The sequence below is a fragment of the Gasterosteus aculeatus genome, chromosome 21, assembly GCF_964276395.1.
Source record: "Gasterosteus aculeatus chromosome 21, fGasAcu3.hap1.1, whole genome shotgun sequence".
NCBI classification, from domain to species: Eukaryota; Metazoa; Chordata; class Actinopteri; order Perciformes; family Gasterosteidae; genus Gasterosteus; species Gasterosteus aculeatus.
The window spans coordinates 742,127-769,611 of record NC_135708.1 but is presented as its reverse complement, the minus strand read 5'-3'; the positions used below and the strand labels follow the sequence as shown (position 1 = coordinate 769,611).

Sequence of the window (27,485 nt, the reverse complement as noted above, 5' to 3'; positions counted from 1 at the left end):
TTACACTTTCATATAAAAGACTGAAAAGACATGAACTAAATACACTTTCAGCTGAAATACGTGTGTGTGTCACAGACAGACAGCAACGGTCTCACATGTTTTCACAAGGTCACTGACGGTCAACCACCTTAATCACATTATTTAAACAAAGTGACCTGTTCAAACTATTTAAGAGAAGCGCTTCAATTTCTACCTTCTACACGTTATTTATTGTAATCAAATCCTCTGCAGTTCATCGGTTGGTGTTTGTCAGCCTCTGTGGCTGTAACACACTCGTCTTACCAACTTAATAACACAAGTTGACCAATGGTTGGGGACCATTTAGTGGCCTTCATTAGTCTCTGGATACTTGGGGCACATTAGTATTTATAAAGCCCGTCCTTGGCCTGCTCTCCTCTTTTCTTACTAGCTACTATATGTTCTCCCCTAGAAATCCATCAAAGTAGCATGAAAGCCTTGGGAGTTCAGTCTGTAGTGACCCTGAATATATGAACCATGAATGTAGACCTTGTGACGGCACCACAAGAAGAGTTTATGGACATTCAGTCATTAGCGTTGCCAGGCAACAGCCTTGTTCTCACAGATGGTTTGTGTCATGTGACAGTGTTTGGTTGTTTTGGTGGGGACCAATAATTGGGACTATCGTCGTCATCCACACACACCTGGTACAGACACCTGTGTCCTCCCATGGTGCAGCCAGCCATGGTTCTCCACATGTTAGTCTGTGACAGCAGGGATTCATGTACTAATGGACACTAGAAGACCACATGTTCATTACATAGCTCTTAATCCATGGACAGGATGAGACGTTTCACCATTTCCATCTTCATCAACATCATCGTCGTCATCTTCTCGATCTTCATCATCTCCAATTCGTCTCCAATTCTTGGACGTCTGGTTCCACTTCATCTAAAGAAAAGCATGTTTGATGAGCACACTCACCCCGTCACACTGCTTGGTTGTTGAATTTATCTTCCTGTAATTCTCTTTGTAACCATTTTTAAAATAACCAATAAAGTTCATAAATCTGGTAGATGCCTTCAATCTCCTCAAGAGATTTTCCTTCTTCCAAGAGATCCTTTCTCCATTGCCAAGAGAAGCTTTGAGATTTTTGACTTTTTCTGAGACACCCTGAAAAGACAGAAGTGTCCTCTGACGGGTAGAAACATGCCATCAGCTTGTGTTTGTCCTCCAGTGTGGAGAAGTATAAAGTGAATGTGAGACAGTCGTGTACTACTGTATTCTCCCAATGAGCCACATGTAGCGTCTCGCTGTGTGAAAGAAGAATACTTTCTAACTCACATGATTGACACAAAATGCACCCAAAGCATCTTCTGCTGTTGGAGCAGCTAAATACAGAAGGTCAGATCGCTCTGCTTCACTTTTACTGGGACTTTAAGGGCCGGTTAACTTGTAAAAACACACATATGGGGAATAAAAGGGAACATAAAGGCACCATTGAGCGCCACGGCCAACAAGAATCCCCATATTGTACGTTATCTCCTGGCCTGAACATCTCTCCTTCACAGCAAACAGGCACACGTGTGGCCTTCCTTTCACACTCATGTTTGTAACTCTGCAGCTGCTTCATGTGCTGGAGGAAGGAGGATCATCCAGAAGTTCTACATTCAGGCTGCCTGTAGTATTGTCACTAACCTCTTTGTTCCCCACATGTCACACTTGCTGATTGACTGAGCTTCAGATGCACGGACTCACTGTGGAACTCAGGCCCACATGGGGAATGAGTTCTTTCAGTTTGGATGCTTATTGACAGGAAACAGCAGAGAGCCGGTTAGCTGAGCCGTGATGCACAGGCTGAAGTTCTGTACCACAGCCTCACCAGACACCGACTTTGGTTTACATCCATAGATTGGCCTTTCCCTGCCATTGCACATCTGGATGAGCAGATGTACCAAAGGCATTACATCAAGTTGGATAATCAGTGTAAATGCATCACTACAGAATATAGTGCAGTGAAGGAGCAGCAGGATGCAAAAACCTACATATCCATGAGAGATGGATCTCACAGGTTAGTCGGCCTTTAAAGGTCAGTTACCTTTAACTCTTCAAGAACGTTGCAAACCAGCATCCGGAAGCTTCCCATCAGGGAGCCAGGAAGTAGTCGGTGACGGTCCTCATGCGTTTGTGCGTGAGGAGGTGAAGCCGAGCCATGAAACCTGGAGAAACGTCCACATAGAATCACCTTGGACCTTCATATCAGCCCTGGACATGGCTGGAGATCAAAGTGACCTACGATGAGTTTGACACACCTGCTTTAGAGCAGAATGAGGATGTACTTTATTGTAATCATTTCTTTCAGCTACAATAACCATGTTATTAAGAGATGGAAAGTTAAAGCCGTTCCTCTTTCTGTCCATGCTGCACAACGCGTGTTTTATTGCATTTAGTGGCAATGCTGCTGCTGTTTGTCTTTTATTTTGGCGGGAAATCCCATTTAACACTTTCAATACTCCACTTTGTGAGGAGATAAACTCCACCCTGTTATCAAATGTGTGCTTGTGCTTTGTGTGTTTTTGTTGGTGACTTAAGTGTGATATTTGGTGCAGAATGAAAGCTTCAAGTTGCACCTGAAGTAGCGAGCTCAGTAGTTTGTGTTGTTGTGAGACGGCTCTGCGTGAAGGTTAATAAGGTTAATAAAGCAACTTATTCATTACTCATTTCTTTATTTACTCACTTCCTTCTTCAACATGCTGCACCACCAATGTTTCCTCTGTGCTATTGACACAGCAACAGGGCTGTAGAATAAATACAGATATTATGGAGGAAATAGTACAAAAGTCAATAGTACAGCATCTTTAAAAAGGATCAGAGTATTTCATGTCAAAAGAAATAATACAGCGTGTTGAAAGCATCTTTATTTGATGGCCTGTTTAAACATGTACAGTTGTTTCCAATAAAAGTCATTTATTAACATTAGAGCCAAACAATTCTATTTCTGTTAAAGTAACACATGGAGTAAATGTTGTAAATGACATTATAGGGAATAAAAACACAAGTAACGCATATTCAATATTTCCTTGAGAGGTTTGCTGAACCATTAAAAAGCTTCTTGTTCAAAACAAAGCTGATTATGTGAAATTAGATTTGATTTCACTCAACAGATTTAGAAAGATTTGAAGTTAAAATGGGCTCAAAAAGAATTACACATTCATATTTTCCTTCTTCACCTTGTTTTTATTATTGCTGATGAAGCGCACACACACATGAGGACACATTTGTCTCATATGGGGGGACAGATGAAAGAGCGTCTTATAAAATGTCTTCTTGAACACATAAAGATTAAGATTAAAGCCTAATTAGGAGCCAATATCTAAATGATCATCTATTGATTGAAGGAGCACAGCAGCATTAAGCTGAGCTCTTTCACACTTCCATCTGAGTCCCAGAGAGCTGTGGACCCCCCAGAGTCCAGACCAGCTCAGGTACCCCTCACCTGCTCCACCTGCATCTACACCCACATGAACCACCATCAGCTGTACAGACTGAACTATGTGGTGAGCAGAGAGGAAGGTTCTCCACCAGGAGGAGACTCTCCCTCCTGAAGAGGACACAGAGACACTGAGCAACCATAAGACCTGAACCTGAACCCAGGATAAAGAGGTTCAGTGAATGTGGTGCTGAAGGTGTGGAGGTGGATCAGTGTGTCAGAGGAGACTCTGTAGAAGGACAGAGAGCCAGCAGGACAGTCCACATACACTGCTACTCTACCAGAGGAGGAGGAAGAGGAGGAGGAGGAGGAGGAGGAGGAGGAGGAGCTGATGTGTGTTAATCTCTTATTGTGAAGGACATAGTAACCTCCATCAGAGCATCTCAGACTCCAGGACTGATCATTGCATCCAAACACACAGTCATAACTGTCTCCTTTCCTCCTGATTCCTCTGTAACTCACTGATACAGTAACTTCTCCTCTCCACTCGACCTCCCAGTAACAGCGACCAGTCAGACCAGTTCTACACAGCAGCTGAGGCCAGGAGTCAAATCTGTCTGGATGATCAGGATATGACTGATCCTCCTCCACACGTGTCACCTTCCTGTTGTTGTCAGACAGTTTGAGGTGTTTGTTTACTGTGTTTGTGTCGATTGTGAGTTCACAGGAATCTGATGAGAGAACAAGACACAATACAGCTGCAGTTATTAATCATGTGTTCATCTACTGACACGTTGATGATGACGTCACAGAGGTGAATGAGTGATGTCACAGTGTGAAGATGGTTGAATCTTCATGAATCAAAGCACACTTACACTTCCTCAGACCTGGTCTCAACCATCGGACTCCATCAGGCTCCACCCTGAAAGGAGGAGGGGGGTCAGAGCAGCATGGAGACATGGACATTACATCACTCTCACACACAGCTTTGTCCTTCATGTCCACATGGAGCACCTCTTCTTCTTCTACCACTACTTACAGACGACCACAGACTGTCAGTCAGGCGTCACACAGCGACGAGGTGCTGGAATATATTCATGAAGAAGATGAATGGATAACAAATAAGAAATGGACCTGTCACTGTACTTTCACCAGATGTGAATTCAAACGGGAGAAATGACGTCATGCTACAGATCAAGCTTCATGGGACGTGTGCAAAGGAACATTCACATTAAACTGTTTCATAAAGATAAAGCAGATACAGACCATTCAGTATTCACACTATGTGCATGTTTCCATGTTGTCCCCATTTGTGGACAATGTCTCTCCCTGTGGTTCGCTGGAGTCCCAAAACTTTACAAATGGCTTTGTCACCTTTTCCACACTGATGGATCTCAATGACTTTGTTCCTCATTTGTTCCTGAATGTCTTTGGATCGCAGCCTGATGTCTCGCTTGTGAGGATCTTGTGGTCTACTTCACTTTGTCAGGCAGCTCCTATTTAAGTGATTTCTAGATTGAGAACGGCTGTGGCTGGAGAAATGGAACTGGGCTTTCCAAAGATGTGATGAACCTCACTTCATTTATGTTTTCATCACTCCAGCCAATCCAAAGACGGGGTTTGTAACCAATCAGGTGTAGAGACCATGGTGACTGACTCCGCCCCCTTACTGTCAGAAAGAACAACAGCGAGCGCGTAGAAAACTCCTTCGAGCGCGAGCAGAGATTCTCCTCGCGAGCAACTAAGTTTACGTTCAAAAGTCCGTCTCACGAGAGATATTTATTTATTTGTTTATTTGTTTATTTGCTCGCGGATGTTTGATTTACGCATCAACCTGATTTGCGCTCTGGAATTTTGGCAGTGATTTGCTGCCATACCCCCCCCCCAAAAAAGGTGAGGGATTTTCATGCCTGAACATGAAAGAAATGAGGAATCAGGAAGGCAGCAAACACTTTATCACACAACTGTAACACATAAAAGCAGAAGCCATTTTCCAGTGAGGCTGAATGAGGCGAGTCGGAGGACGTCCACGTTGTCCCATTGATCAGGTGGACTGCAGTGTCTCCCCGTTGTACTACTTCATGGGGGGGCACCCCTGTTATAATGATGGAAACAATGAACTGGCTTCGGTCGCTTATCAAAACATCGGCCAAATAAGCCGTTTTTCAGACTTTATGAGCAAATACAGAATCCCTTTGTGTTCATTTCTAAAGCCGCATAAAGACACACGTGACTTTATTTAAGGCGCTGCGCTACTTGCAAGTCGCTGTGTTGTGGCAGATTCTCCATAAAGGTAGAAAACAACAAACTCATGGTCATGAAGGTCCTCATGTAACGTTACATGGAATCTGCATGAGGAGGAGGAGGAGGGTCCATGTCGCTAAATACCAACTGAGATCGGCTTGTGGCTTCTGACAAAGGATCCTTCCACCGACCACTTTTCACACCCGCCGTCGCTCTGATCTGCAGGCGCATGTCGGAGAAAACCAATCGGGTGTCTGGATGCTAAATGTTCATACTTCTGTTGGGCCTCCACCCTGCTAATGAACCTCACCACGTGTTTCTTCACTGAGGACAAAGCAAGAACACAAACATATAGGGGTCCCCCGTGGCCTGATGCCAGGGGCTGATAACAGGACCCCTGCAGCTCTCCAGACCCCCTTGGCCATAAAAAGAGGACGTACGAAAGAACACCGAGCGCTCCCATTGGCCGAGGACAGTGACATTTATTTATGGACCTCAATTTCACAAGAAGAGATTGCGCCAAAGGATCGATCTCTTTCGCCTGACTTCCCGTTAGTGACAGATCGAGACAACACAACGTTGTTTGGTTTCTTTTCTTTCCCTCCAATTCCCAAGTTTCAGTCTTAATCTCGCTGGACGAACTCAAGACTCGCGCTCCACTACGTCCCGCTTCCTTTTCCCTTTGATTTCATTCCTGTTGACTCCAGAGGACCGGAGAGACAGCTGCTCTCTGACCCCCCGCCGCCTCTGTTCCCAACGAGAAGTTCGGACCCCACGGCCGAAATCGCCTTCATCCACTGAGTTTCCCTACGTGGAGCTCAACTGTCCTCAGTCAGCTGGTAGCTGATGACCAACGCCCATCAAACAGTAACACTGGTTTTCTGGGCAGACTAATTTAGCGTGTTGATATGAACTTGATGTTTATTTGATTTGTTCAGTCATAAGGTGGTACGATAGAGTCCGGATCAACGAATCCGCTACCTTTGATTTATGTTTGAATGTGTACCTGCAAATGTCGTAATGTCCCCTGTTGATCTGATGCTGTGATACGTTTGCTGTAAGAGAGTGAAAGCGCCGACTGTGTTACGCTGTTGAATGATGTCTCATGGTCAGAATAGTTCCTTATTTTATTTTCTTTTCCCGGGTCTCCGCCGTGAGATCCGTTTGCTTGTGGTTTCATTTCGTATCGCCAGCCACATCGTTGGTTCTGTAACTGCACACACATGGATCCGACCATCCTGATTCACGTTGCTGATCTACGTTCCGCTGGTCGCGGGACAGAATCTCCTCGCGCCGCGTCTAAGTATCCCCCCCCCTCCTTCGTCCAAGCCGTAGTCCCTAGCAACAGATGGCGTTGCCATAGCAGTGCAACTGTCGTCTTCCTCGTTGCTTTAATACAGGGGTGTCCAAAGTACGGCCCGCGGGCCAACTGCGGCCCGGGATTCATTTTTTATTGGCCCAGCAAATTATAAAAATAGAATGGAATGTGGCCCACACATGAAACTTGCCCTTGACTGTATTGTAGTTCTTAGTTTGACCAGTAGGTGGAGCTACTCACTAGCTGCAGTCCTAATGCAGCTTTTCCACAAAAAAAATGTTTAAATAAAAAGTTTCCACGACGACAAAATGGCAGAAGCAAAGAAACGCAAGATAGCAAGTGAATGCAGAACATTTCAAACACGGTGGGAAAATGAATATTTCTTCAAAGAAGTCAAGGAGAAGTGTGTCTGTTTGATTTGCAATGAAACGGTTGCAGTGATGAAAGAGTCCAATGTACGACGACACTACGAAACCAAGCATCCGACCTTCACGTCCTACACTGCTGCTGAGCGAGAGGACAAAGTCCAGCACATGGCAGCTAACCTGCAGGCTCAACAACAGTACTTTTACCCTGCTAACAACACACAAGAAAACGCTACAATAGCTAGCTATGAGGTAGCTCAACTCATAGCGCCCCGCGGGAAAGCTTTCTCAGACGCTGACTTGGTTAAACAGTGCCTCATTAAAGTCGCTGGAATAATGTGCCCGGAAAAGATGCAGGAATTCAACAACGTGAGCATGTCCACAAACACAATTGTGCGTTGAATGGAAGACTTGTCAGCTAACATACAGAATCAAGTGTCACATAAAGCTTGTGCTTTTGACTTTTACTCCATTGCATGTGATGAAAGATGCAACAGACGCCGCACAACTGTTCATTTCTTTGCGGGGAGTTGACGATGACTTTTGCATCATGGAGAAGCTGCTTGATCTTCGGAGTCTAAAGGGCACAACAACGGGTGAGGACATTTTTGAAGTCGTGTCAGGTGCAATTGACAAGATGGAACTTAAATGGGACGAGCTGTGTGGAGTTGCAACGGACGGGGCTCCCGCTATGACAGGCGAGCGCAAAGGAATGGCATCTATGGTGTGCGCCAAGGTGCCAGAGAGTGGAGGCGAGGCTGTAAAATTGCACTGTATCATCCACCAAGAAGCTCTCTGTGCCAAGACAGTCCAGCTTGGCGATGTGATGACCACAGTTGTGAAAACTGTCAACATAATTCGAGCACGAGGGCTTTACCACAGAGAATTAAGCTTTCCTATCTGATGTCGATGCTGAATACGGGGACGTACTCTATCATTGTGACGTGCGCTGGCTTAGTCGCGGCTCCGTGCTGAAGCGGTTTTATTCCCTTATTGCCTTTCTAGTTGATCTTACTGGTCATCTGAACTCACTGAACAAGAGCCTACAAGGCAAAGACCAGCTTGTACCACAACTTTCTGTGCGAAGCTTCGTCTTTTTGAGACACAACTACGCAACTTCAACCTTGCGCACTTCCCTACGCTGTCCGAAATCAAACGTGCTCATCCAAAGGCCGACCTCTCTGCTAAAAAGGGGAAATATGTTTCTGTGATCACAACTCTTATGACACAATTCAATCAGCGCTTCCAAGATGTTTCTGTCATTGAGAAAGAAATCAAGCTGTTCTCAACTCCCTTCCTGCTGGATGCAGAAGAAGTGGAAGAGAGTCTGCAATTAGAACTCATCGAGATGCAGCTCCTCTCCCTACCCGACTTCTACCAGAGCTTGGAAAAGGCCAAGTTTCCTCTGATGCGACGCCACGCAAAAAGAATGACCAGTCTGTTTGGCACAACATACATATGCGAGCAAACATTTTCTCTGTGAACTCTGAACAAAAGCAATTGAGAACCAAAATGAGCGACAGCCATCTCTGTGATGTCCTTCACATCTCAACCAGCAAACTTACTCGTGACCTGCCAGCCGTCCTTCAGTCCAGAGCAGCATCACTGCTCCCATTAAGTGCAACACTGTTCCCATTGTAGGCGAGTTCAAATATATTACACAGTATTCATGTGTTCAAAAGCCCAATTACTTAATAAATGCAGTCAATTAAAGTTGATAACATTTTCTAAAGCACGTTAGCTGATGAATGATTTGCATAAGTAGGTTAAATAAAGCCTTCCCTCTTTATACAGGGCTGTGAAGGGGGTCCCCATCCTGACGAAGAAGCAATCTGAGGATGAGCTGCCAACCCTTTTTGTAAAAAAAAGGAAAACCCATTAATGGAGACATGTGATTTATGCAGTTTTTTTTCTTTAAGTTTATTAAATTATGAAGCATAATTTACCTACATTTGATTGATTGATTTGTATTACTGTTAATACACTAGAGGTGATATACCTTAACTTTAGTGAGCGGCTCAACCTTTCACATATTTTTCTGTCTGTGGCCCTCAGTGAAAAAAGTTTGGACCCCCCTGCTTTAATACGTGGAACACTTCCTGCATCTCGCTCTCGCTCGCCCCTCGCGTCCAGTAGTCGTATTACACTGTTTAACGTTCCCGTCTTCCTCGGTGGTTTGATTTAACGGTCTCACTTCCGCCCCGCTGCTCTCGCTCGCCCCCTAGTGTGATAACCGGCACTCCGCTTGTTGTTGCGCGCAACCGCACCGCCGTTCCTTCCCTTCACCCCCCTCGTCTCCCCCCTCTCTCTCACCCCCTCTGTGCTCACACACACACACACACACACACACACACACTCTGGTTTTGATTGCTTGTTTAGTGAGTAGGTTTAAAATAAGTGTTATGGGGATTGTTGGTTGCAGTTATAGGTGATCTTGATCGGTGTTCCTGTGAGTTAATAAACCCTGTTATACTTTAAAGAACCGTTTTCCTGTGTTTACTTGTGCATTTATATGGTGGTGACCGTTGACATACATCGCCAGTGCTCGAACTTAACTCCTTCCAACATCTTCACTCTCAAGGAGTGAATATCAATTATGAGACTTGATTTATAGTTTTGGTTATTGGTCCCTGTTAGCTCAGGGTGGTGCCCCGTTATTTATTCATTCTGAGAAGTATCTTAGTGATTATTAATAATTCTATTAATGTCCATAAGTTAGTTCCTCATTTGCTAGTAACCTAATACGACCCCCTAGCCGCTCCCAACACTTCTCATCCAACCACAATCACATTTACTCCATCCGGATGGCAACATTTATCTGGATAGGGTTTTTTTGGTATGTTCTGTTCATTTCTACGATATAGTTGATACTAATTCCAGGTCCACCATCAGCTGTTGGTTCTTCACTGAGCGTCTGTGGCCGACTGTCACCTGTAGCTTCAACAAGTCCACTCTTATCATCCAGGGAACCGTCTCTCAGTGCAAAGCACCAAAAGCAGGTGAAGCTGATCTCCTTTAAAACACCAAACGTTCCTCCTGTGATGATCCATCAAGACGCTTTGAACAGATTGTTTCTCTGACTGTTTGTCTCTTAATAATAATGTCTGGACTAAAGGACAAACACACACTGGAGGCAGAGGACCAGCATCTAAACATCCAAGTGTTGTTTGAGTTGTTAAGAGCCCACAAACCTGCAGCGTGACCACGTTGACTCATATCAACCCACCATGATGCCGTCAACGTGTCAGGAGACACTGTCCTCTCTTATAACGTGGAGACAAGACAAAGCTCCAGAGAAACAAGGCTTTCATCACCTTCCTCCCTGTTCAGGCTCATCCTGGCTACTGTTCCTCACTACTTCTGTCTGTGTCGATGGTCTCATGTGGGACACAAACAGTTTGATGAGTCTCTGGTAGTTTGAGGTCAGCTTGGTGTGTCAGGGTCTTATTAACCAGGCTGACAGTGGGACAAAGAAAAGGTTTCCAGCTCTACCTCCTCTACCAGACTGATGGTCTGTGGCTGCAGCCTCTTCATACCTGAGAGTCTCCAGTCTCCAGTGAGGATCCTCTAGTCCAGCAGACAGCAGCTTCACTCCTGAGTCTCCTGGATGATTGTAGCTCAGGTCCAGCTCTCTCAGATGGAAGGGGTTGGAGCTCAGAGCTGAGGCCATAGAAGCACAGCCTCCCTCTGTGATCAGACAGCCTGACAGCCTGCAGACACACATAATAAGACACATGTCACATGATCTGAGGGAGCTGTGAGGGCTGGAAGGTCACTGCAGTACTGAGATACTATCAGGTACAGAGGGGTCACATTAACATGGTTACTGACTGGTTTCCAGTCACAACTAAACACCCACTAATGTACATCAACAACCTGATAACATTACTACTAACTCTATAATGTCAAATATTTACATTATAATTGAAAATAAACACATTTTATGGAAATAGTTGGAAAATACATATTTGATTTAAATCATGGAAGCAGAAAGAATCTTATGAAAGTCCGAAATGTACCATGGATGTAAATAAAGACACCAAGTGGACTTTAATTGAATCCTGACCTGAGAGTCTCCAGTTCACAGTGTGGACTCTTCAATCCAGCAGAAAGCAGCTTCACTCCTGAATCTTGCAGGTGGTTGTTACTCAGGTCCAGCTCTCTCAGACTAGAGGACTGGGAGCTGAGAACTGAGGACAGAGCGTCACAGCTTCTCTCTGAGAGATTACAGACACTCAGTCTGAAGAGACAACAATAAACAAGAAAAATAACATTTGTATTCATATTGAATCCTCTGATGATGAGTTTGGACTAGAATACGATCAGTTAGAACATGAAAAAACATGTTCAGTGAAATTGTTTACAATTGATTTTGTTCTACATAGAACAAGGAGGTTTATTGTGCTCTGTTTACAGGAATTACTGTGGTATTAATATCAGGATGAAGCAGGGATATTTATTGTTGTTTATTAGTTAAATTCAAAGTAAGGCTTCTCTATCCTCCTTCTGACTCCTTCCATAGAAAGAAAGAGAGAACAAAGTGAGTGTAAATGTGGAATGAATCTTCATCAAATCAGAAATAATCAACCATCACTCAGCAGATCATCACTGTAGAGACACACATTAAAATCTTCAGTCTCTTCACACCTCTGCTTTTCATTCATTCATTATATGAAATAGGACATCATAAAGCCTGAATAACAGGAACAACATGATGAACATGTGATGTTTTATTGTGAAAGAACATTGTGTTTCAGACGGTCTATTTTCAAGCTACTATGTGGTAAATATGTCTTGTCTACAAGGTTCTCGTGATGTGATGGAAACACAGATATTAATTCACAAAAAAGACGTTTAGCCCCAGGTTTTGTCTCTTAGATTAGATCCTCTGGTTCCAGAGTTCCCTAGACGCAACATTGAAGACAACCTAACTTAATCTAACCTGAGCGTCTCCAGTTCACAGTGTGGACTCTTCAGTCCAGCAGAAAGCAGCTTCACTCCTGAATCCTGGAGGTGGTTGTTACTCAGATCCAGCTCTCTCAGACTAGAGGACTGAGAGCTGAGGACTGAGGACAGAACGTCACAGCTTCTCTCTGAGAGGTTACAGCCACTCAGTCTGAAGAGAGGGATGAAGAAGAAGCAGTAAGTAGAAAAGACGGCAGCGTGTTTAAGTCCTGATGTATGAATCTGATTCTCTCTGTACTTACAGAACTTTGTTGGAGGCTTTGACCACTGGCAGCAGCCTCAGAAGAGCCTCCTCTGAAGCAGAGTATTTCTTCAGGTCAAACACCTCCAGATCTTCTTCTGATGACAGTAAGATGAAGACCAGAGCTGACCACTGAGAAGGAGACAGTTCATCTGTGGAGAGAGGTCCTGATCTAAGAAACCATTGGATCTCCTCCACTAGAGAAACATCATTCAGTTCATTCAGACAGTGGAACAGATTGATGCTTTTCTCTGGAGACACATTCTCACTGATCTTCTCCTTGATGTAGTGGACTGTCTCCTGATTGGTCTGTGGGTGATTTCCTGTCTGTGTCAGCAGACCTCGTAGGAGAGTATGATTGGTCTCCAGGGAAAGACCCAGGAGGAAGCGGAGGAATAAGTCCAGGTGTCCATTAGGACTCTGTAAGGCCTCGTCCACAGCACTCTGGTAAAGACGCTTTGGGTGAGGATTGGGTTTAAAGCGTTTAGACCGCTGGGAGGTTGTTTGTTCTTCTGACAGCAGATTGACACCAGAGCTGAAGAAGGTCAGATGGACATGAAGAGCAGCCAGAAACTCCTGAACACTCAGATGGACGAAGCAGAACACCTTGTCCTGGTACAGTCCTCTCTCCTCTCTGAAGATCTGAGTGAACACTCCTGAGTACACTGAGGCTGCTCTGATATCGATGCCACACTCTGTCAGGTCGGATTCATAGAAGATCAGGTTGCCTTTCTGCAGCTGATCAAAGGCCAGTTTTCCCAGAGACTCGATCATCTTCCTGCTCTCTGGACTCCAGTGTGGATCCGTCTCAGCTCCTCTATCGTACTTGACCTTCTTCACTTTGGACTGAACCACCAGGAAGTGGATGTACATCTCAGTCAGGGTCTTGGGCAGCTCTCCTCCCCTTCTGGTCTTCAACACCTCCTCCAGAACTGTAGCAGTGATCCAGCAGAAGACTGGGATGTGGCACATGATGTGGAGGCTTCGTGAGGTCTTGATGTGAGAGATGATCCTACTGGCCTGCTCCTCATCTCTGAACCTCTTCCTGAAGTACTCCTCCTTCTGGGGGTCAGTGAACCCTCTGACCTCTGTCACCATGCCAACACACTCAGGAGGGATCTGATTGGCTGCTGCAGGTCGTGTGGTGATCCAGAGGCGAGCAGAGGGAAGCAGCTTCCCCCTGATGAGATTTGTGAGGAGCACATCCACTGAGGCCGACTCTGTGACATCAGTCAGGATCTCATTGTTGTGGAAGTCCAGAGGAAGTCGACACTCATCCAGACCGTCAAAGATGAACACAACCTGGAACTCTTCAAACCTGCAGATTCTTGCTGCTCTGGTTTCACTGAAGAAGTGATGAACAAGTTCCACCAAGCTGAACTTCTTCTCTCTCAGCACATTCAGCTCTCTGAAGGTGAATGGAAATGTGAACTGTATGTCCTGGTGGTCTTTGTCTTCAGCCCAGTCCAGAGTGAACTTCTGTGTTAAGATTGTTTTCCCAATGCCAGCCACTCCCTTAGTCATCACGGTTCTGATTGGTTCCTCTCCTCCAGCTGAGGCTTTGAGGAGGTCTTCTTGTCTGATGGTTGTTTCTGGTCTGGCTGGTCTCCTGGATGCTGTTTCAATCTGTCTGACCTCATGTTCTTCATTGACCTCTGCAGTCCCTCCCTCTGTGATGTAGAGCTCTGTGTAGATCTCATTCAGAAGGGTTGGGTTTCCTGCTTTAGTGATCCCCTCAAACACACACTGGAACTTCTTCTTCAGGTTGGATTTGAGTTCACGCTGACAATCTGTAGGAAGAAGTCCTGGATGAAGACAACAAAGAAGATCCATGAGTCAAAGAACAGATTTCATCATGTCCTTTCCTCAGAGAATGACTATGAATATATTCTGTCCGTCTCTTGAAACATCAGTGAAGGTCTCATTAATCAGCATGGTAAGTCTGTAGAGAAATCCTCTTACTGCTCTGCAGACGCTCAGCCAGCTCCTCCTGCTTCATTCTCCTCAGGAAGTGCACTGAGATCTTCATAAAGGCCTCTCTGCTCCTCTTCTGCTCTTCATCCTGCACCTCCTCATCCTCTTTCTCTAAGCATTCTGGGTAATCTATACTCAAAACCTTCTGGATCTTCTTCAGCTCGTTCTTCACAAAAGTGAGGATGTTCTCCTCCAGCAGCTGGAACAGAACATTCTATGAATGACACCAACTAGAACATGGAAGCCACCATCAGGTCCATGTTGGACAGACGGACAATCCACTGGTCTACAAAGTGCAGCATGGAGATGATGGTGAACTGAGAGATGTTAAAGTAGTTGTACATGTACACACCATGAAGATGGAGTCCAGGTGTGTTTGATGCTGCTGGGTAGATGGACCTGTGGGAACCTCTGAGCTCTCCTGGTCCTCTCTGTGGAGGAACATGAACCATCAGCTCACATAGTGTTTGGACCATCAACACCAATACAACATTAGTTAAAGATATTGGCTTCTGTCATGATGGATCATGATGAAAACCAGATGCTGAAGACTGTCGATGATGACGGACAGTTTATTAGTTGAGTGACAGTTAGTCATCAGTTTCATCTGTTTTTAGTTCTTAATGTGGGTCATAAAAACAACGTCTACAGACCTCTTTATCTGGTACAAAGTCCTATGGAACTACTCCAAACCTCTTTAGTCCGTCCCCTGACCTCTAGAAGTCTCCTTAGATCTTCTGAAACTAGTCTTTGGACCTTTTCACAGAGTCTACTGACGATACTTTGTCCAAACCTCTGCATGGAGTCCAGAGACCACGTCGGCTGGTCCACAGAGCACTGAGTTTATTCTAATCACATGTTCAGTCCCAGTCATCTGTCTCCAGAAACCTGAGGCTGTCTCCAGATGTGACCTATGCTGATCCTGATGTGGAGGAACTAGCTCACATTGTGTTTACATCTGAGGATGTTTACAGTTAATGATTCACACTTACACACACACAGACCAGTTAGATGATGGGTGTCTAACTCAAGGCCCGAGGGCCAAATCTGGTCTGCCGGGGGGTCCAGTGCAGCCCGCTGGATGACTTTACTATTGTGAGAATTACAGAAAGACACAAATAGCTTTTCTATAAAAGTAGCTGCTATTCCTAATCAGTCCACTGGGGGTCGCACTCTGTGAGTGAGCGCATGTGTTAGACCAGGGGGACCAGGGGCCTCATTTATAAAAGCTTGTGTAGGATTTGCTCCAGAAGTGGCGTACGGATGAAACGTAGGACGTGCGTACGCACAGAAATATTCAGACTTATAAAACGTCCTACGCAGTTTTCCCTTAATAAATCACAATCACTTCTAAATGCAGCCCAGCTTTTGCGGCTTCGTGTCACGCCCATAGTTACCCATATATAGTCTGTGGAACGCCCACAAATGACTATTCATCGATTGCGAAATCATGACAAACACTGAGAGGAAAACAAAGAAACGTAACTTCACTCAGTGTGAAGTGGAAATGATCATTGGGAGGTGGGAAGGAGAAGTAAGATGCTCTTTGGAGGACATAGTGTGGACATCACTGATGACAACAAGGCACCTGAGGGGCAAAAGGTTGCAGAGCAACGCTGCAGCCTCACGACCTCGGACCCAAATAAAGAAAAACTGGTCTGACATCAAAGTGGAAGCAAAAAAGCGTTTAGCGCGCCATCGCCAAGGTGTGTCTCCACGGGGGGAGAAGGGGACACCGGAGCTGTCCCCTCCTGATGAGACTGGCGGCAGTGATTGGGGATAGGGGACAGGGTCTGGGCCAACATCGGCGTCAGGGGGTCGAGGCACGTTTGGAAGCTGCGCCACATCATGTAGCACAGCACATGCAGCACGATGTTTCACACCTTTTCAGGAGTAAACAACAACCTCCCTCCAGTGCAGTCGAGGCAGCGCCATCTGCCCTTAAACAGGCCGATGGTGCGCTGCACTACAGCGCCAATCCTTCCATGTGCCACGTCTTCTAAGAGCGAAGATCAGCCATCAGCGTCATTACGCATTGTGACGGCATCATGGCGTTTTATTACCATCCGTCTGATTGCATCTGACAAGCAACAGCTGTGTTTAGAGGATGAATTTAATTATTATATAACCAGATGTGACCTCTGCTGATCCTGATGTGGAGGAACTAGCTCACATTGTGTTTACATCTGAGGATGTTTACAGTTAATGATTCACACTTAAACACACACAGACCAGTTAGATGAAGATAATGAGTTCTGTCCTGATAGATCGTCATGGAAACAACACGTTAAACAATGAACATTTATGTAATTCATGACTGAGGATCAGAACAGTTCTTCATCTGTTTAAGAACTTACTCTGGGTCATAAGAACGGCGTCCATCTTTGAAGTTAATCGGACGACCCATAGACCGATCACTCTTCATGGACAAACATCTGGGTTCAGGAGACTTTCCTCTCTGCTGATGTGAACTGAAAGAAACACTGAGATTACATCATCACGTCATCATCTAATCATGAAGCATCAGCTCACATGGTGTCCGTCCTCACAGAGACCAAAACAAGGTAAAGGTCCATGACGTTAGGTCTGGATGTGGACCACATGACTCCCTGTAGTGGTTTAGGTCTACTGGTCCTGCTGGTCCCACTGAGAATCAACAGCTCAGTCTTTCAGCTCACTGTTTTCTTCACCAGTCAGTTTGGTTGAGTCCCAACAGGACTCTCACCAAGTCCTCCATGGAGCTCTGCCTCCCTCACTGGACACTGCTGAAGGGCCCTGGAGCAAGAAACCCAGAACCTCCACCAGAGAGTCTGGTAGAAACACCTCATCATCAGCCTGAGACCCTCACCTTGCATCAACAGAGGGACCAACATCTTTGAAGACTACAGGACGATCCATAGACCGGTTACTCTTCATGGACACACAGCTGGGTCCAGGTCCAGGTCCTGGTCTCTGATGGATCCTGGTCACACACATAGAAGCAGAGTCAGTGAGTCAGAGACGTTGGGACATGGAGACGAGTGGAGGACAGTTGGAGATGGTCCTCTCACCTCTGAGCTTTGGTCTGGCTGTCATGTTCCCCACGCAGAGGGGCTTCAGAGGGAGGGACTCCGTCCTCTGGGTCCTCAGCCTGATTCATAGCAGAGTCCACACCTTCACACCTTCACACCAACCTGCTGGGAGAGCTCACACGTTATTATCTTCATCAGGACAAACACACAGAGCTCATTCACCTCAACACTAAAACTCTCATGGGACACTTTGTGTTGTTGTCTTGAGACAACGTGTCAAGAGACGTCATTTTAAATTCTCATCCTATAAATGTCGTGTTTTTTTTAAGCGCTTTCCTTTGGCAGGAGGCAGCGGTCCATCAGGACGTTATTTATGTTAAATCACTATATAGGCCACTAAAACTCAGCATGCAGAATGACAACATGAGATGTGTATCATATATCGCTACGTTTAGCCGCTAGCAAGACACCTCGTTAGCAATGTTAATAAGCTTGTTATAGCACGCTCGTACATTGATGCTAGTATTAAGGGCTCTCGCGATGGCTTCTTTGTAATGTTACTGTGAGCTACAGAGCTGCCATAAAAGCATCAGCTAAATGACATGTAATGATTTAAAAGATGAACATTAGCACTCATCTTCCAGCAGATGGAGCTGTGCTGTTTCTCCTCTTCATCTCCTTCAGAGTCCAGAAGTCAGTTAAACAGTCCAGTATCACATGACATGTGTCATGGTCAAATATGTTAGAACATAATGATCACTTTTAGCATAAGATTGTCTATATTGAAGCTTGACGTGTGAAAAGCAGAATGACCCAACGTTTCCATTTGCAGCGGAGTCTAAAGAAAGGAGGGCGAGTCAACTTGCTCTCACACAAACGCTGGAACAAAGGAACTGTCTGTTACTTCATCTCAACCTTCATATCTCACTTCGCAATTTGTCATACTGGCCACTGGAGACGACCTTCATGTGTGTGTATAAAAGCTCAGCGCTGCTCGGAGACGCGTCTCCACAGAGCTCTGTAATACGTGCGCGTGTATTTGACCTCCTGCTAGCAAGAAATCAATTGACTTTTACAACTTTGATCATTCATCAAGACTTTGTTTTTATTAGATAACCATAGAAATAAATGATTCTCTTCTCCCGAACTAGTTACAATGAAATATTCCACAAGAGTGTTGCTCGGTGTACCGGTACTAGAAATACTAGCGACGTGTCGGTCGCCAACGAACCGGCTCTGAGAGCGACTCTTTGACGCGAACGACGGGAGCCGCTTTGTTTTTCTCTCTCTCTCAAGCCGCATTTGATTGGTCAATATGTGTGGGGGCGTGTCTCTCTCTCTCAAGCCGCATTTGATTGGTCAATATGTGGGGGCGTTTATTTTTATCACTCTGTAGAATGTATAAATAAAAGTGTATTTATATAAAAACATTTGATAGTGTTTTTTTTACATTAGTAATTCATATTGCGCATAATTTTACATTATTGTTGGTGATTTATTAATTTAAGCACCAAAAAATCAGAGGAGCCATTTGGGAGCCGAAAGAGCCGGTTCTCTAAAAAGAGGCGTAATTCCCATCACTACCGGGTAAAAGAGGACGTCTGCTTTGTCTCAGACTTCTGGCCCTGATCTGCTTAGAGGGCGTGGCATCACGTGAGGGGCGTGTCCTCAACTGTGTTGCTTTCAGGAAACGTCGTCACTGTGAGAACTATGAATCCACACTTTCTATCCACCATGTTCACATTTCAACTGTGATAAACACGACCTTTTTAAACAGATGTGAGGAAAGAGAAGAACGTTTAATCTCACAGAACCAAAACACGTGATGGTGGGCTCGACATGTGGACGTAAAACCGGACCAGAACCAGTACCGGAAACCATTATTTAGGGTATATATCATGATGAAATACATCAACGCATTATCCTTTTTTTATTCGGCAGAGTCCTGACTACAATAAGCTGGAATCCACATTAAAATACTCCAAACACACCTTTAGCTGGTGGGGAAGAGTCACATATGACGTGCAGGTTTGTCCACAACCTTTGGACCGAGTGGGACATTTTGTCGGTGCTTGAAGCTCGCGGACGTTGGAGCCAAAGAACAGCAGCGAATCGGTGGATTATGAATCATTGAGTGAGACAAAGCCTGCAGAGTTACTGTGAAACACACAGCGAGCCAGCAAAGACACACACACACACACACACACACACACACACACACACACACACACACACACACACGTCTTACCTCTGCCGCTTCTCACGGGAATTATGGATTTAATCTGCTGTTTCTGCAGTGAGGAAAGTCCCCGAGCCGCTTCACCTCCTGCTTCAGGTGTGGCAGGTGAAACCGCCTCAGGAATCTGGCAGGTGTTTTTTGAGCCAATCAGAAAGCTTGAGTGTCATGTGACCGGTTTTTCCTGCCTGGGGAAGCTGGCGATGGTGTGTGTTACACAGTTCAGTGACATGTCTTGTTTATTTTGGCTACAAAGATGATGTGATGACTATTGAAACAAGGAAAATCCTTGTTTCAATAGTATATGAAACTCAAAATGCCCTTTGTTATTAACGTGACTGAAAATTAGTCAAATGTTTCATATTTTGTTCATCATTTTGAAAATTATATTAGACTAAATTATATTTTTGAAAGCTAACCTCACCTTTTATTTTCCAAATAATAACATACACTCTTACCAGCGGTCAAAACAATGCCATTTACTGCTTTTAATATTGAAATAAAGTGTATATTGCATAATTAAACATTACAAAAAGAGTTAAAAAAAATGCATAGTAATAATGGGTGAAGGCCGCTTAAAGGCCGGATGGCACGAACAACATGTATTTCAAGTCACAACACCAGCACACGAACATGTTGAAAAGAGATGCAGCACTATCTGGGTCAAATGCAGTCCAACTGGAACCACCTGTTCCCCTTTCTAAGAATAACATGTCCACACCTAGAACTACGCCTAGCGCTCATATGCAAATCATCATGCACACATCTGCCAAACATCCTGATAAGAAGAACTCATGAACAACAGAGGCGTGATGATCCGAGAGCCCAGAGGGATGGACGTCCCTGTGCTCCGATGAGGCTCTCTGAAGGTTCTAAGCAGGAGCCGCCTCCATCTTACTAACCAATCAAAATGCTCTTAGAGACCATATAATACGAGCGCACTTTGTATTATGCGCCTTTTTTCATGTCGTTGTTGAACTGCCTGAAACAGGTCCGTGCACGTATGACTGCAGGACACAATACTCCTTGGGTTAAAATAAAGTATCCGCTTTGACTTTAAACATTCAGCTGTAGTTATTTTTGTCCGTCTCAACACTACCGTCCCCCTTCAGCACAGCAGACACACTACGCAATAAGCATCAGGAAAGCCGCTGCTCCAGGGTCAGTGACGCCGGGGGCAAAAAGTGGTCGGTGGAAGGTTCCCTTTTCGGATCGGCAGGTTTCATTGGTCGGTGGTCGGTTCTTCCGGTGGTCGGTGGAAGGATCCTTTTTCAGTAGAGACATGGACCCGCCTCCTAAAGTTAGTTAGTAAAAATGACTTACGGCAAACCCATGGTCGTGAAGATACTCTTTAACATGTCATTTGCATGAGGAGGAGGCGGGTCCATGTCTCTACTGAAGAAGGATCCTTCCAACGACCACCGGAAGAAGCGACCAATGCAACCTGCCGCTCTGAAAAGGGAACCTGCCACCGACCACCAGAACCTGCCGTCCGGACAAAGGAAGCTTCCACCGACCACTTTTCGCACCCGGCGTCACTCTCCAGTGTTTAAAACCAGAGAGGAACGTATGAGGGGCCGTGGGGGACATTAGTCACAATACCCTCTCACACACACACATGTGAAATGTGCTCATACACACAACTGCAATGCTCTCGCATGATAATGTGGAATATAACGGTTCAGTGGAGAATACGAACATTACAATTAAAAAGGAAGGACTTCCTTTCAACTGCAGGAAACAGGAAGTCCACACCAGGAAGTGCATGTGCTTTTACTGGATTTGAAGTAGTACTTCAACCACAATGCATGTTCACCTGATCCTCCTCATCCAAACTTTATTCTTTGAGGTGAGAGGCAATGACAGTCAAGTCAAGCAGAGGTGCCTTTGACATCTCGAGGTCCTCAAGGGTTTTACTGTCAGATACCGAGCATCACACGGAGTATAAGGAAAAACAACGAGGGAAATACACTTTACCGCCTACAGCAATAGTGGAGGAATTCAAACTATAGGAAGTGAGCATTCAGCAATGAGCAGACTGGGCTGGATTGGTTCTCCCTCTCAAAACGCCAAGAGAATATTGTAATGTGACCTAATTATAATGCAGGATAACAGTTAAACTACCAACTGACCGTGTGACTCTTTGTCTTGTAGCTCTGGTTTTGCTGAAGCATCAACCAGAAGAGAAAATCCTGTTGGTGAGAGGAGGTTTGTTGGCGGAGCGCCATGTACCAAGCTTACAGCAATGGCTCTGCCAGCTGTGTCGTACCGTCCTCTCTTAGAGCTTCAAACAGGATAAAAGGAAATGTCATATTGATAAAGACATAAAGACCCACTACCACATCACATCATGGCTTTCATTGTGTTGTGAGAGTTCTCCTGTTAATTATTTACAGGCCACCTAAATATTCTGCACATTTTTTCGATGATTTTACTGAATTATTGTCTAGCATCTCTACCGACTTTGACTGTCTAGTTATAACTGGTGACTTTAATTTTCATACTGACGACTCGAATGACAAGGGTGCAAAAGAACTTTTGACTATTTTAGACACATTTGAACTGTCTCAACATGTGAAAGAGGCTACTCATTGTAAGGGACACACCCTGGACCTGATTATCACAAAAGGTCTCATTGTTTCGGATGTTTTTGTGACTGATCCCTCATTGTCTGACCACTTCTGTGTTTTCTTTAATATTTCTTTCATTCCTGACACACAATCAGATTCAAATACTGTCAAAAAACGGTACATCAATGAACATACTAATGTACTCTTTAAAAATGTCATCTCCTCGTTACCACCTCTAATCCCATGTCATGCTGATAATCTTGTAAACAATGTTATAGATGACATTGCACCTGTTACGGTTAAAACCAGTTCTAGTAAGCAAAAGGCGCCCAGGAGAAAAGCTGCTGTTGTAACAGCCCAGAGAAGAGAGCGCAGGAAGGCTGAACGAATCTGGCGGAATACAAAACTTCATATTCACCATGACATCTATAAAGAGCGCCTCCCCGCCTACAATTTAGACTTAAAAAGTGCTAGGGAAACATTATTCTCCAACATCATCAACAACAACACTAATAAGGCAAAAACCCTGTTTGAAACTGTTGACAGACTGACCAACCCACCAACACAAATACCACCTGAACTCCATTCCACACAGAAATGCAACGAGTTTGCGCTCTTTTATACTGATAAAATTGAAGGCATCAGACGCGCCATTAATATCTCACACAAAAATGTTGGATCACCACCCTATTTAGGCAAAAGTAACACAGCAATGATGACAAGCTTTAATGCCATAGACTCCCAAACTCTAGTGGAAACGGTGACAAATTTAAAACCATCCAGCTGCTGTCTTGATGCTCTACCTACCAACTTCTTTAAGAATGTTTTTGACTGCCTAGCAACAGACGTATTGCAAATAGTTAATAACTCTATTCAGACAGGCCATTTCCCAAAAGCTTTCAGCACTGCAGTTATTAAACCTCTTCTAAAAAAGCGGAGCCTAGATGCCTCTATTATCAACAACTACAGACCAATTTCAAATTTACCTTTTATAAGTAGAATAATTGAGAAAGTTGTCCTACAACAACTTAATCACTTCCTGGCTTCAACTGGCTGCCACGACAACTTCCAGTCAGGATTTTAACCTCTTCATAGCACCAAGACGGCCCTTATTAAAGTAGTAAATGACATCCGTCTTAACACAGACTCTGGCAAAACTTCAATATTAATGCTATTGGACCTCAGTGCTGCATTTGATACTGTCGACCACGCAATACTTTTGGACAGGTTGGAAAACTGGGTGGGGCTCTCAGGCACAGTCTTAAGCTGGTTCAGGTCATATCTACAAGACAGGAACTATTTTGTTTCCATTGGTGACATCGTATCAGAAACAACCGACGTAACGTGTGGAGTCCCCAAAGTATATCACTGATATGCTTCCACTACATAAGCCTTCAAGATCACTAAGATCTTCTGACACCAATCTGTTAGTGATTCCCAGAGTAAATACAAATCATGGGAAAGCATCATTTAGTTACTACGCAACAAACAGCTGGAATAAACTTCCTGAAGATTTAAGACTTAAACTCTGACCACGTTTAAAACAAGACTGAAAACTTATGTTCAGCTTCGCCTTCTGATAAATTTGACCTACATTGCACTTTTAACCTCTGCCTTTAATTGAACAATTTAAATAAGATTTTAATCTATAATTTTATTTGCTGTTTTTAATTCTTTTAATTCCTGCATTTTATTTCACTTTATTGTATGAAATGTTATGATGTGAAGCACTTTGAGTCTGCCTTGTGTATGAAAAGCGCTATACAAATAAAATTGCCTCGCCTTGCCTTAAAGGACTGAAGCAGCAGGTGAGACAAACAGAGCGTCTCTCAGGTGTGTTTCAGGAACAAAGGCCCAGGTGAGCTCTGTGGTCCCTGCTGGGTCCTAGTGCCCCTCCGTCTGCTACCTTCCCCTCCTCATCAGTAACAGTCCTCACAGACCCCAGATCAGACTGAGCTCCTCTTCTTCATCACAGCGTCATCATTCAGACTAACAGCAGCTTCTCTCTGCCTGCTCACACAGGCGCCATCTTGTTTCCCAGCTTTAATCAATCACACCTTCACAACCATCAATGATGTCATTCAACCAATCACAGCTGCACTTACTGAGCTCGTAGACATGAACTTCCTCAGTGAGCAGCTCTCTTCTGTCCTCAGCAGGTCCGTGTAGAAAAGGAGCTCCGTGCTTCACTTCAGCTTCCATCAGACGGAGTGAAGTGACGCAGCTTGTTAGAGCTTGTTGTCCTTCATCAGAGAGGGTGTGTCCTCACGTCACCATCAAAGTATGCGGTCTGACTGGTTGACTGAGTCTCAGTCTGAGCTGTTAACCGGGTCAAAGGTCCTCGTGAACAGAATCCCCCTCACGGCTCAACAAGAGTCTTTCAGGATCAAAACCAGCATCTGTGGAACGATCCTTCCACCTTGTAAAGAGTTGCTATGACAACAGACTGGATGCTGTTGTTGGACCAGATGGTTCAGAGGACCCGTGCACGCCCCTCTTTGTCACCTGGTCTTCTTCTACATGTAGACTAGTAGGGAACACGTGATGAAGCAGAAACCTTTGTAACAAATGTAGTGAAGAGTTTATATTGAATAAAAACATCCACTAAGACAACAGAGTCTGAGCTGAGAGTGTTTTTATTCTTCACTCCACTTTGATGATCAGGTTGAACCTGTTGGGGCGGAACAACTTCCCCACGTATCAGTCTGAAGCCGCCTGCCAAATCTAAAGGACATGTTGTTACATGCAGTGTTCTACTTCCTCATCACATGGCACCTTGAACCCTCTGGCTCATATACCTGCTGTGCAAAGGATTGTGGGTAAGAACAGCCAGTAAAGCAGCCTGCTTGCACACAGTAAGATGTGACTGAATGTAGAACCCAAACTGTAATTCCTCCAGCTTCTGTCATTGATCATCATGAAAACCAGATGCTGAAGACTGTCGATGGACAGTTTATTAGTTGAGTGACAGTAAGTCATCAGTTTCATCTGTTTTTACTTCTTACTGTGGGTCAGAAAAACAACGTCTGCAGACCTCTGCATCGAAAATACAAATTCTAATGAAAGTACTGCAAAGCTCTTCAGACGGTCCTCTGACCTGTAGAAGTCTCCTTAGATCTTCTGAAACTAGACGTTGGACCTTTCACAGAGCTGCTGGCAGTGACGTGCGGTGAGGTTGGTGGCTGGAGGCTCTGACTCTTTCAAAGTCACATTCACAAACATATGAATTCAACAAAGTAGCATAGATTCACCATCAACTGGCTGCTTGCACTTGGACTACTGGTTATGTTTCATGTCCCGTATCGTATATTGTTTTATAATACGGGTGAAATCAAGCGCTCTGATTGGTGGAGAGTGAGTCACGAGGTGCACTGAACTGAGCCATAATGTAATGTTACCTGTTTACATCGACCTGAGCGTTCATATCAGTGCGGTGATCTAAATAACAGCTGGACTTTGTGCGACCGTTGGTTGTCATTTCAGTCTTTAGCTCGGTGGCGATCGACTAAAAACAGCCCGGAAACGCCGCTAATGAGCAGTTTCAGGTGATGCGAGCTTTCCCAACCGATTTAGGGCACTTTTTAACCAAAGAGGAACATTCATGTGGACGTCATGAGCCAAGTGAATGAATGAGACGGTGCGACATCGAGCAGGGAGACCTGCCATGTTTTCACACCACAAATTAATGTGAAATCCCTCACTGACATCAATCTATATTCACTTAATGTTACAATACAACCAATGATCATGTTCTTCATCTGGTTCATCTGTTCAAGAGCTTAGTGAGGCTCATAAGGAACAGGAAAGATTTATTGCCATAATATGTCAGACATACAAGGAATTTGACTTGGCGGTTGGTGCGTGACAGTGGACAGTGTAACAATGGACAACAAGACAAGAGTGCACGAGGAATGAAATAAAAAATAATGCTATGGGTTAGTGAGAGCGGTCGGCCACGATCTTTTTAGCTCGCTTCAGAGACCTGGAAGCGAACAAGTCCTGCAGGGACAGCAGATTGCAGCCGATCACCCTCTCTGCAGAGCGGAGGACACGCTGCAGCCTGCCCTTGTCCTTGGCTGTGGCTGCAGCGTACCAGACGGTGATGGAGGAGCAGAGGATGGACTCGATGATGGCCGTGTAGAAGTGGACCATCATCGTCTTTGGCAGCTTGAATTTGTTCAGCTGCCTCAGGAAGAACAACATCTGCTGTGCCTTCTTGGTGATGGAGCTGATGTTGTGGTGGAAGATTTTGCACAGACAATCGTTAAGTAAGAATCAAAGGCTCTGAGTCAAGTATGTCTTTTCTCCGTTTATTTCCTTGCAAGGGAAAAAGGGTCACAACAGCTACGTGGTCAGTAGACTGTCAAGAACCTCCTTTTTTTCCCAACACATCGAGGCAGTTCTTATACCTAAGTTTAGATATCGGTGGCGTCAACCGAAACCGTTGACCATCTTGTTGAGTATCTACAGTCAGATTGCAAATTGCCCCTGTCTTCCCCCTTGGTCAAGGGTCACAATTATGCAATTTTCAGATAGTTAGTCTGAATACAATCGTAAATGCGCACATTGCTCCCTGTCTTCCTCAGTAAAAAGTTGGATGCTGATGAACCGGAAATACTGTACAATTACTCTTATAATTTTATACACATTTTTCAAATAACCGGATAAAAAGACAAGTTATCATCATTAGAAGCCCAATCAAATAACCGAAATTTGGATTTTCTAAGAAGAGAGAGAAAAAATAATTAAAAAAAAAAAAAATCCCAAAGTACTAAATACCCGTCTTTGTAATCTGTTATCACCCGTTATAATTCAGGAAGCCCCGTTTGAAAATCAGAATATCAACTTCTTACCCGATTCGTGTGAAAATCTTCCTCATCGAATCGTGTTGAAGCCAATCAGGTCTCTTTTGGTCGCCGGTCCCCTCTCTCTGAGTGTGATGAGGTATAGGGCAGAATCACGTTTGGTGGATCCTGAAGGGGTCCCTTCCCGGACGTCCTCGGAGTCCCGACGGAGCTTCAAACGATCCCACTTCTGACACCAAATTGTGGTGGAAGATTTTGCACAGACAATCGTTAAGTAAGAAACAAAGGCTCTGAGTCAAGTATGTCTTTTCTCCGTTTATTTCCTTGCAAAGGAAAAAGGGTCACAACAGCTACGTGGTCAGTAGACT

General features: G+C 44.6%; 1 protein-coding gene and 1 long non-coding RNA gene across 3 annotated transcripts in view; one reads left to right on the top strand and one right to left on the bottom strand.

Annotated features, from left to right (window-relative positions):
• The window catches only part of LOC144390396 (uncharacterized), a 265,667-nt gene that overhangs the window by 110,323 nt on the left and 127,859 nt on the right, over nucleotides 1-27,485 (top strand). The window lies entirely within an intron of this gene.
• On the bottom strand, nucleotides 2,862-24,632 carry LOC144390241 (uncharacterized). 2 transcript variants are annotated; one of them, XM_078096692.1, is made up of 13 exons: nucleotides 21,875-24,401; nucleotides 19,498-21,037; nucleotides 17,546-17,671; nucleotides 17,344-17,457; nucleotides 16,853-16,966; nucleotides 14,848-14,926; nucleotides 14,484-14,694; nucleotides 12,523-14,326; nucleotides 12,258-12,431; nucleotides 11,382-11,555; nucleotides 10,852-11,025; nucleotides 4,264-4,310; nucleotides 2,862-4,119 (listed from the first exon to the last, which is right to left on the bottom strand). In XM_078096692.1, the coding sequence occupies exons 3-13, from the start codon at nucleotides 17,632-17,634 to the stop codon at nucleotides 3,509-3,511; spliced, it is 3,591 nt and encodes a 1,196-aa protein (XP_077952818.1). In that variant the 5' UTR covers nucleotides 17,635-17,671; nucleotides 19,498-21,037; nucleotides 21,875-24,401; the 3' UTR covers nucleotides 2,862-3,508. The 2 variants fall into 2 exon arrangements, with proteins under 2 accessions (XP_077952818.1, XP_077952819.1); XM_078096693.1 differs by lacking the exons at nucleotides 19,498-21,037; nucleotides 21,875-24,401 and adding an exon at nucleotides 24,418-24,632.

Excerpts from the sequence above, each read along its gene's own strand:
- LOC144390241 (XM_078096693.1), bottom strand. The coding sequence starts at position 17,634 with ATGAATCAGGCTGAGGACCCAGAGGACGGAGTCCCTCCCTCTGAAGCC. Across the intron at positions 14,695-14,847 it reads ACCTGGACTCCATCTTCATG|CTGCTGGAGGAGAACATCCT; the intron begins GTGTGTACATGT and ends GTTCTGTTCCAG. Across the intron at positions 11,556-12,257 it reads TGTGAACTGGAGACGCTCAG|ACTGAGTGTCTGTAATCTCT; the intron begins GTTAGATTAAGT and ends TTGTCTCTTCAG.